The sequence below is a fragment of the Rhopalosiphum padi genome, chromosome 1, assembly GCF_020882245.1.
Source record: "Rhopalosiphum padi isolate XX-2018 chromosome 1, ASM2088224v1, whole genome shotgun sequence".
NCBI classification, from domain to species: Eukaryota; Metazoa; Arthropoda; class Insecta; order Hemiptera; family Aphididae; genus Rhopalosiphum; species Rhopalosiphum padi.
Window position 1 is genome coordinate 28334444 of NC_083597.1, and position 11630 is coordinate 28346073.

The 11630-nt window shown below is 23.9% G+C and overlaps 1 protein-coding gene across 2 annotated transcripts; it reads left to right on the plus strand.

Moving 5' to 3' along the window:
* Positions 1 to 76: 76 nt before the first annotated feature.
* Positions 77 to 9558, plus strand: LOC132924630 (beta-glucuronidase-like). 2 transcript variants are annotated; one of them, XM_060989051.1, is made up of 13 exons: positions 77 to 446; positions 3251 to 3477; positions 3691 to 3873; positions 4756 to 4931; positions 5034 to 5179; positions 5436 to 5626; positions 5721 to 5858; positions 6620 to 6792; positions 6956 to 7099; positions 7313 to 7397; positions 7633 to 7809; positions 9012 to 9153; positions 9220 to 9558. In XM_060989051.1, the coding sequence occupies exons 2-13, from the start codon at positions 3253 to 3255 to the stop codon at positions 9360 to 9362; spliced, it is 1923 nt and encodes a 640-aa protein (XP_060845034.1). In that variant the 5' UTR covers positions 77 to 446; positions 3251 to 3252; the 3' UTR covers positions 9363 to 9558. The 2 variants fall into 2 exon arrangements, with proteins under 2 accessions (XP_060845034.1, XP_060845042.1); XM_060989059.1 differs by lacking the exon at positions 77 to 446 and adding an exon at positions 3046 to 3180.
* The last annotated feature ends 2072 nt before the right edge of the window (positions 9559 to 11630 follow it).

An 11630-nucleotide genomic window follows, 5' to 3' on the forward strand; every position in this document is an offset into this window, starting at 1 on the left:
TCCTAGTTGATTTAAATTGAGTAGGTAGTCGTAAACGCACTCATAAAAACAAAAGTTAATACTAATATGAGGAACTTATGTTTATTAATAAACGCAGACGTGAATGGCGTGCTCAGAACACACAATTATGTAATTGTGTATTGCCGGTTGTCGTTTGAGCATCATTATTAGGATCTTTTTTTATAAGCAGTTGTGCTTTGTTTGATTTTTGGGATATACATCGTTTGCGCATCAATATCATTTAACAATTGGACTGAAAAAAGCTGTGTGCCCAAAAGCGCAAATGGTTTTCTAACTTTAATCTTAAAATTTGCTTATATCTAAATTTACAGTTAGATGAGACATGTTAACATTAAAGATTAAAGATATTTCTAGTGGTATCCATCATTTACAACGGGCTCCTGAATGTCAAAAATTAGACTACATTCAAAAACATTAACTTACTCGTAAGTATACCACCGGTGAAATAAACTGGTTTTATTTTGTAAAAATTATAGAATATTACAATATACCAAGCATTGATTTATATGTATAATTATTTTTAATACGTCTTAAGAGGACGTTATTATACCCGCATGTGTTGTCTCTGTCATACTAATGTAGATCATAACAAATTTTTGTTCAGCAGAACACATTTTGTGATGTTAGCTTTAATATTAGAGACAATTTACCTATTATCAAACTTAAAGGTAATAATGTTATCTAGGTCATCTCATAGGATTTTATTGGTATTTTCATTTTTAAGCGAGTTACGACCATTTTAAAGTTTTAATATTTTACATAACCATAACTCACTTAAAAATTAAGATATCAATAAAAGCCAATAAGATTCCCTAGATAATATTCTTACCTTTAAATTTGATAATAGGTAAAATTACTCTAATATTGAAGCTAACATCACAAAATGTGTTCTGCTGAACGAAAATTTGCTATGATATACATTAGTAAGACAGAGACAACACATGCGGGTATAACGTTCTTTTAATTTATTTATTTTTATTTATAAAATTTATTTTCAATACATTTTTACTCAAAGTATATTTATATTATAAAAATGACTGTGGGTGCCATATTGAAATGAACACTTGTGCTCATTTCAATTTGTGCATTTGTATAATTATGACTAAAATTCAATTGAATTAATCCAATTTATTTTTAATTATTTGTATCTATTTATTACATGTAATTTATGACAATCATTAAATTTCCAACCAAAAATTATTTTTTATACTTTTTTATTGTTTAGAATTTTCATGCATAAACGATGTGCAAATGATATATAGCCACTGTGTATAAAGTCTTTATAATTTATATTTATATAGTTTCATGTTGTGATTTGTGAATAATTTAACTTAGGTAAAAAAAAATAATTTTAACAGTAGTCCGTTGGAAGCCAAGGCAAATTCCAGCATTATGTATACTCTTGTAGATCCACCACTCGAGTGAGTTTATTGCCATTGGTTATAAATATAAGTATATGTTGATATTAAATTGTTTTATATTTTTTGTTTTTAAATTGATAACAAAAAATAAAATATACCTAAAAATTATTATTATTAAAATGTATTTATTGTAATAAATTGAACTATTAGTTGTTAGTGGTATATTTACCTTTTTCATAGGTACCGACTTATAAATTTAAAAAATGTTACCTATCATTTTATTTTTTGAATAATTTTTGTGACTTAAACATAAACAAGTTACAAAAAACGAATTATCAGTAGATATATATTATATTATATAATTAATAATTATTAAAAGTTTCCAAATCATTATTTTACATGGACCTGCGAGTTGCGACGGCCCACGAAACTTTGCGAACCATTATGTTACAAGATACGATCATATTATACTATCAACATTCAATCAGCAACACCGTAACATATTTTTCGGTTATTTAATATTAAACTTTACGAAATTTACGAAATTATAAGTATTATCAGTATAATTTAATGTCCTCTTTATATTTGAGAAAACAGTTATAGATGCAATATGCATTAGCATTACAATTTACAGCCAACAGTTTTAGTTTACAATAATATTTAAGTTATAAATTATAATATATAAATGCCTATGTCTTATTAGGTACTTATTCATTTTTCAAATTTAGGGTATTTATTTTATTATTTAGATTTATACATTGTCTAGTGTAATATACTAATGTACTTTTATACTATATGCTATAGGAATATTATATAAATATTAAATTTAGAATTGATTTAGAAATTACAATTACTGGAAATTCCATATTTTAAACATTATATATCCCCGAACAAACCCCCTCTTAACGATAAACTATTATATTACACTTATATCAGTTATATTTATAAAATATTATTACATAATATGTAATATTGAATATATATTTTTTGAAAAAAAAAAATAATAGGTAGATTTTAAATAATTCTAAGATTAGTTAAACAAAAAATATTAAACAACTATATATTTTTTAGATATTACATCTAAGGATACCATGTACAAGTTTATTTAAATATGTTTCAATTATTAATATTAAAGACGTTTTCTGGTAGAAAACTGCATCTCGTATGTACTACCTTTGTAAGGTGGGGTTGAAGTTAAAAGTAGACAATTCTTAGTACTTATAAAAATTATTATAAATTTATATTAGCATTTTTTATAAATGATAAATTTAAATTTATAATACATGAATTCGAATAGATTTTTTTTATACAAAACAAAAAGAAATATATCAATGTTTAGTTTAGATTTTGTTACTGCGAGAGGTGGATTCATAAGTTTCCTTAACAAAAAAATATACTTATTCAGCCATATCTGATGTATGCTAATCACTAGATAGATTAATTACATTACCTTACCCCCTAAATGCACTAATGGCTAAGTGAAACATATATTTTATGCTAATACAGAAGTAATAAAACTAATTATTTTATTCCATTGTATAGGTTATATTTAGTTACCTACAGAATTGATAAATAGATTCATAATAAACTTCACTTATGCTAGTTTAATTAGTTGGTATAAATACCTTTGTCTCAGAACAAATGAATATAATTACGAATACTATTCAAATTTAACTTCAGAGTTCAGCCGTATAAGCATCAGTTTTGTGTAGGTGTATAAAAAACGACCATTTTTTTTTCAATACTCCTGTTTTATTTTATGGTCGAACCTCCTGTCATTTAAACCGGTTATACAGACGTAGGTTCCCATGAAACTCGAATGTTTATGTTCACTCTTATTCTTATAAGTATGTAAATAAATGTTTCAGATATGTTTAACTCACACTTCACTATGGCCAGACCATCAGAAATCATGGTGTTTCTACTTCTAGTGACTTTAGTAGCGCCATCTTTAGCTGCAAATATATTGTATCCAGCGGAAAGTGAGAGTCGTGAAGTTCGTACTCTACATGGCCTATGGAACTTCAAAATATCTCCACCATCAAACCAACTGATCGGGTTTGATGAAAAATGGTTCACAATGAGATTTGAAACAGTAAGTTATTGTAAAATACTAATTATATCATAGGTATAATAAGTTTATGAAGGTTAATATTCATTTTAAAAGAAAAATTGATTCAAATATAAATAAAATCTAACATGATAATGTCTGTGAAAAATAAAAAATAATTAATAATAATGCTTTATAAATTAATATTTGAGTAGATACCTAGACATATATTATAAATAATAATGCCATATTTTTTAGCTTGGTGATTATTGGAAAATGCCCGTTCCATCTAGTTACAATGATGTTTCTACAAATGCAACCATACGAGATTACGTCGGTTGGTCATGGTATCAATACGAGTTTTATGTACCTAAAAGGTGGACAGATGATCAACTGAATGTATTTTTACGTTTTGGAAGTGTACATTTCAAATCAAACGTGGTACATACTAATTTCATGTTAATTTTCAGCTTAAGAAAATCTTGATATTTATAAATAGGTATGATAAACAATATGAATTTTAAAATTCCTTTATAGTTTATTTAACAAAATATATAAAGTATGGTATTATATCGATTTATCTCAGTTTATATATATTTACATTATATTAGATATCTGAATATCTGATTATAAAATAATTTTAATATATTATAAGTAGTAGTATGTATTTGTATGTTCATAGCACCTTTTTGCATAGATATTTTTTAAGTTTTAGCGGGAATTTTCCTCTCAAATTTTATCGTGTAATTTACAGTATTTCTCAAAATATGTTATGAATTTTCATTGTTCACAGCTTTTTTAAAAAAAAAGAGGTTACACAGTCTTTGATCGTCAATTATTCCCTTGCACAAAAATATTTACCATACAGACATTATCACGCATATTGTCTATACAAACAATATTTATCTTGCATATCTAAATTTTTGATTTGTTTCATAAAAACTAAAATAATTATTTATAGTAATAAAAGAACACAAACCGTCTAAATAAATAATTTATAATATGGTTTATAAAACAAAATTTATCTGTACACATTTAATTTAAACAATTGTGTTATTTTTTTTTGTTAAAACAATTATTTTAGTTTTTATTAAAAGCTTTGAAAAAAATCTCAAATTTACATAAGATAGATATTTTTTTTTGTAAAAATGTGCTGTGAAAGTGTTAACTATGGTATATTATAATATACCGTGGTGTTAACACACAAATACATAGGTACTACTCAGTATAATTAATATTATTATTATTAGTACCTACTTATTTTGTCAGCATTTTAATTTATACATTTACATACATTGGCTAAATTAAAATGTATGGTTACAGTGGTTAAACGGTCAATTATGTGTAGAACATGAAGGCGGCCACTTACCATTTATAGGCGATGCTACTAATTTTCTTAAATATGGTGAACCTAATCTAATTGTAGTTGCTGTAAATAATACACTGAGACCAGATACTATACCACAAGGATTTACAACATACCCGAACAACACGTACAGGTAATTAAATATTACCTATCTAAATACAAAATTAGAAATTAATTTAGTTGTTAAGGTTAATTAGATTATTAAATTATACAAAATTATGAATAATATTTACAGATATCCAAACAATTATAGAAAATATTCTCATGACTTTGATTATTTTGATTATTCTGGTATAAACAGAGCTGTCCATTTATATACAACGCCTAAAGTTTACGTTTGTGATATCACTATATATACAAGTTTTGGAAATAATTTAGAAGGTATAATTTAATTGGTATTTAGTAATGTATGTGAATGCTACAACTGTGAATAATTAACTAGCTTAAAATGTATTTAGTATATAGTATTTTGTTAATTTAAATTTAAATCAATACTAATAAAATATCTATGTAAGTATTCCGTAAGTCATTGATCATTTTCATAAATATTTAAATTATATGGCTTATGCAGTCTAAATGTATTGTTATACACTAATTTATATTTAAAAGCATATAAAATAAATTTTAACTTTTATAGGACTTGTTGACTACAAGGTCGATATTTGTGGAAATAATGTTTCTGAATGTAATATTAAACTTTTGGATGCTAATCGAAATACAGTTGTTGAATCGAATACGTGTTCTGGACAGTTAATAATACCAAATGTAATACCTTGGTGGCCAATTATGTCTGGTAAAAAACACATAGCATACCTATATACTTTTCAGGTATTATACTATTTAATATGTCTATTGTCTATCTATAAATATTAATTACATAAACTAAAATATTGGTAATAAATTAATGAGTTGTGTTTATTAGGTGAAGACCAATAATGTAAATAGTGATTATTATCGTTTGAAAATCGGTGTTAGAACACTTCAATGGACATCCAAAGAATTATTGCTAAATAATGAACCGATTTATTTAAGAGGATTTGGAAAACACGAAGATTCTATAGTTAGTTATTAAAACGTTATGAATACAGATAACTACTTATGAGTTTAAAACATTTTAAGCAACAGACTATAAATAAATGCACCCTACCTAATAAAATTAAAACTGATGAAAATCTTCGATTAATCAATTATAACGTTCTATTATTAAAAATTATTTCAAATGTGTAATATTACGCACGACTAGTGAATTATGGCTTAAAAACTTAATTTTTTATTTTAAATTAAGTATAAATATAATATATTTATTAAGTAGGCAATAAAATTAAAACTGTTAAAAACTTTAAAGCAATCTGTATCTAGCTTACATAGAAAAATGTGAAAATTGTAAAATACTCCAATGTCTCTAATACTAAAATCAAAAAACTTTGTTTAAATGGAATTTGAAAAATAATTATCGATTAAAAACTGCATGATCATGGTAACATTATTCAGAGTTGGTATTTAGGTACAATAATGTTGTGAAATGTAGCAATCTCGTATGTTTAATTAGAATACAATTCATACTATAATATCGATGAATCAATTTATTATAAATTATAAAAAATATATTAAATTAAGAAGGTTAAATAGGAGTACATGTTAGTTTAAACATTTTATATTTATTTTAACTACAGGTTCTATAGTCGTAATTACGTATAACATAAAATTCCTTGATAAATAATAAGATATTAATTAATAAATATTATAATCTTCTCAAGAAATGTAATATTTTATAGTATTTATAATATTAATAACGAATACAGTTACCTTCTTTATATATAGATACGGGGAAGAGGTTATGATGATGCATTAAGTGCCAGAGACTATTATTTAATAAAATGGTTAGGTGCTAATTCTTTTCGTACATCACACTACCCTTATGCAGAAGAAACATTACAGCAAGCCGATTCAGAAGGTATATTAGTAATTGTGGAAAGTGCTGCGTGCAGCTTAGGGTACGTAAATTTTAAAATTATTTGCCTACTTAAAATCAATCAGGGACACCCATAGGTACATCAAATATAAATAACGCTAATTTTTATCTATATATATAAAATAAAATAATATTTGGATAGGCAATGAAATTAATAATTTTTTAATATTGAAATATGTTTAAAGGATATTTGGGCCAAAGTTATTGAATTTCCATAAAGGTGTAATGACAGAAAACGTAAATCGTGATAAAAATCATCCGAGTGTTATTATGTGGTCACTGGCTAATGAACCACAAAGCAATTTAAACTCATCTGTACCGTATTTTCAGTAAGTGCTGAGTTTTATTTATGAATTAAAATTTTTCAATTGCATATTTTCGTGCAGTTGATATTCGTAATTTGTATCAAACATTTTCACATTAACATATTACAGCTTGATGTATGTCATGTACTCATGTTAAACATCTGTAAAAAAAATTGTATTTTCTTATGAAATTTTTATGAAAAATATATTTTTTAACGGTTTATTTGATTTTGAAAGAGAACTTTACAAACATGTACGAAATATCGATCCATCAAGACCAATAACTTTTGTCAATAGTCAACAAATTCAAAATGCTAAAGCGGTAAAACTATTATAATTTAAAGTAAATAGAATACAATCTAATACACTGAAAATATTTATTTATCAACGTTACAGTGATCTATTTTAATAATCTTAAATATGTCTTATATATTTGTATTAGCAAATTAAAGTAAATATTTTAAAACATTTCATCTTAACATTTCCAAATTGCATAAATTTAATTATATATATATATACATTAAAAATATATTAATGCTTTACTGAAAATTGTATAGATTGAGTACATGGATATTCTTACATTAAACCGATACAACAGCTGGTATAGTGATTCAGGTCATTTAGAGCTTATTCAATATCAAACATACAATGAACTTGAAGCATTTACAAATAAATACAATAAACCTATACTACTCACCGAGTATGGTGCCGGATCACTTACTGGGTTACATTCGGTATGGACTTTATCAATAATAGTATTTTAAATTTAAAAAAAATACAATTTTTACTAGGTAAATAAAATTATTACTTTTATATTGGATAATTTACCAAGTATGCTCACCTCATTTTTTCTTCAACAATGTAAATGTAAATTTATTTATCGTAAGTAGAATTTTCAAATATACCTAAAGGCTGTGTTTTTAAATTCTCGAAATTTTTTGTTCTACTTAAGGAGTGTCTTATAGAGATAAAAACATCTGTTTTTCGAAGAGTATATTATTTAAAAATTCTAAACATTAGAATTTGAATTAATTAGTTAGTATTATTGGAAAAATGGATTCTTGGTGAATCACTTTAAGTATTATTATCATATATAATGAATTAATGAATAATATTATTTACAATTATATTTCTAAACATATTTCATAATTTATTTATATTAATATTAGTATTTTTTTTTTATAAATAATAAAAAATAATTTAAACTAATCTTTCCAAAAACATCACTTATACTTTACTATATTATAAAATATAAATTATAATATCATATCATATCATATAATAATTATAACACGCAATAGTGCTCTTTTTTAAGTTTCCATTTATAGTATCTACACGGGATTTAGTCCACTAATCAAAACTAATGAGTCTCGATAATGATAACCCTTCCATCTTTTTGTTTTTGGTATATCATATTATTCCTGATTGTGTTAATTATACATTTTTTTAAATTTGCATAAGATGTTTTTGTATTTAATTATTATTATTTATTTTACATTGTATCTATTTTAATATTAATATTATCTATCATGCTGTCAAATTATGTACACCCGTACTCCATCCCGTTATGGCGTTGTATAATATATAAATAAATAAATATATAAATAGGTAAATATATTATTCCTATTAACCTAAAAGTCATTACCATAAGATGTACTTATAACATTTTTGTAATTTAGCCATAAGAATAATTTATGAAAAATATAATTATACAAAATTTAAAATCAATTAAAATAACTAATAAGTAAGTAATAAATGCAAATAAATAGTTCAAAACAGCCAAAATAGTTTTAAAGTTATAGCATGCTGCATGCATAGAAAAATATTCTAGATAAAATCATTTAAAACAGCCATAAATATTTTTTAATCAATGTTTAATAATTGTCAAACCATTTTGAAAATAATATGTATGTTTATTATTACTATATAATTGAAGCTGCCAGAAACAATGTGGAGTGAAGATTATCATGTTACTCTGCTTCAAGAAAATTTTAAAACTTTCGATTCTTTAATAGCTAATGGAATTCCTATCCTAGGAGAGATGATATGGAATTTTGCAGATTTTAAAACACCACAAGGTGAACAATTAAAAAAAAAAATGTATTTCTATGCTAGTCATTAAGCAATAATTTTTTATTTATTAGAGTATATAAGACCGGGGCTGTGTGTAAAAGGATTATTTACCAGAGAACGACAACCTAAGATGGCTGCATACGTAGTAAAAGAACGTTTTAATAAATTTAAAACCAACTCTGCATGGCAGAATCAATCTTTAAGTTGTGGATAAAATGTTTACAGGCACATAGTAACTATATAACGAGTATAATAATATTATATTATGTTGTATCATTTTTTTTCTCTAAAATTTAATGTATTGTGTAATAGTTAATTAGATAAGCTAGTTAATACTTACGTATTTATATATTGTACACAACTATCAATTTATCATGCATTTCAATCACAAATAAATAGTTATTCATAAATGTCTAGTTATTTTTTAAAAACCCTTTTAACATGAACATGAACATTAATATGTAAAACTTTTCATTATTGATCTACAAAAGACGTAGAAAACTAATTCTTTAAGCTATAGGTGGACGTTTAATGTCGTCTTCATATTTGATAGACATTCAGTTTCATATAAATCGATTTTAAGAAATCAATTTAAGTACCTATAAGATCATTTTAAGTGTCTACGCTCTTTATTTTAAAACCATAATTATTTTTACAAATCATTAGAAAATAACAGTTTGGAAAACAATAGTTTTTTATTTTTTAAATCATAACATACTTTTAATTTCATACTTCTAATAATATTTTATTTTTCGTTATACTTACTTCAATACATACAAATTTTAAAGATATTAGTTAATTAGTTATAAGTATTTTAAATATTAATGAGTAGAGTAGTGGACCAATTGGACCAACATGTAATTGTTGTGGAATATAAAACATTTAATGTAATAAAAACCGAGAAGTCACATTGCTGTATAGTAGGTTTCGAATGTATCGTGACACCTCGTTATTGAGTAATAAATATTACTGTAATGGATGTATAAAATTTGAATTCAATGATTAATGATTGAATACAAAAAACGATTAAGAACGGAAACGGTATGTCAGCACCTATTTCTAAGAATATTTTATAATATATTTATATTACTATAGGTAATTTATTTTTCTATTAGTATATTATAAACGCATCATAACACCATGTGAATAGGATTATGGTACTTATAAATAATAGTTTAAACTTAGTTTAAATATTTTATATTCTGAGCGGAGCGATGTATATATTGGTTCTAAAATAGTGTCTGCAATAATTACATTTTATGGCAATAAAAATAAAAATGCTTCAATTTTTGTGATTGTCAATAAAAAAAGCTTGAAAATGTAGCACAAAACTTCTCATAAATTATTCATATATCATAATACGAGTATACTAATATAAAAGATGTGAAGATAAATATTAAAAACAAATTGGCACGATTTTAATTTAACAAGTATTTGATGTTCAAAATGTTTTAAAATCGTGAAAATATATTATTTTATAGTTAATAATTTATAAAACATTCAATTTTTGATTCTAAACGTAGCCTGAATTATTAATTTTAAAATGTATGTGTGTGTGTATGTGTTTTTTGTATCTGTTATCACTTTTTAGGGCAGTATAAATGCTTGATGTTCAACTTATTAGTTATTAGGAGGTTTTTAGTAACAAAAAGTTAAAACTTCCCAATAAATAATGTACCTAATTTTCTTAAAAATCTAGAAAAACAGAAAAAAATTAAGAAAGAACAGAAATGTTTGTATTAAAATTTTCTATATATAATATAATTTTGAAATTATTTTAACTTTTTTGAGCTATTTATATAGGCAATTTAATTTTTCAATTTCTTATAGTATATTTTCTATAAATAAAAATTGTGAATTTTACTATAGTTAAGAAATGATATAAAATATGTAAATTAATTTTAAGATCTATTTATAATTTAATATTATGAACCTATTATTATGACTATTTAACGGGAGATGGCATTAAGCCATTAACACAAAATAGTTAATAACAATAATATCATGTTATGTAATAAATATACATGAATAAGACAATATTAAATAGGTACTAATAATATAATAAATTCAGTGGTTTTGGAAAAAAAATTAAATTAACAAACCGTTATACTAATAGTAAAATCAATTTTTTTAATATTATAAAATATATTTATCGATATAGACGAACACATTACACAATGACATATTGTCTCCGCATCATATACAATGATAATACATACATATATCATAAAATTCAAATTTAACATATCCATTATTATAGTGACCCACTCGACATCGACTGTACAGCAGACCGGTTATTATTATAATAATAAACATATAATGAAAAATTTCAAGTTCCTACGATTTATTTATTTATGAATTACAACAAAATAATTTAAATCATTAGATATTTATCATTTAAATATACATTTTAAATGTCTATAAACAATGAGCATAATAGTATTTATTTTTATATTGTTAAATTTATGTTAGAACAACATAA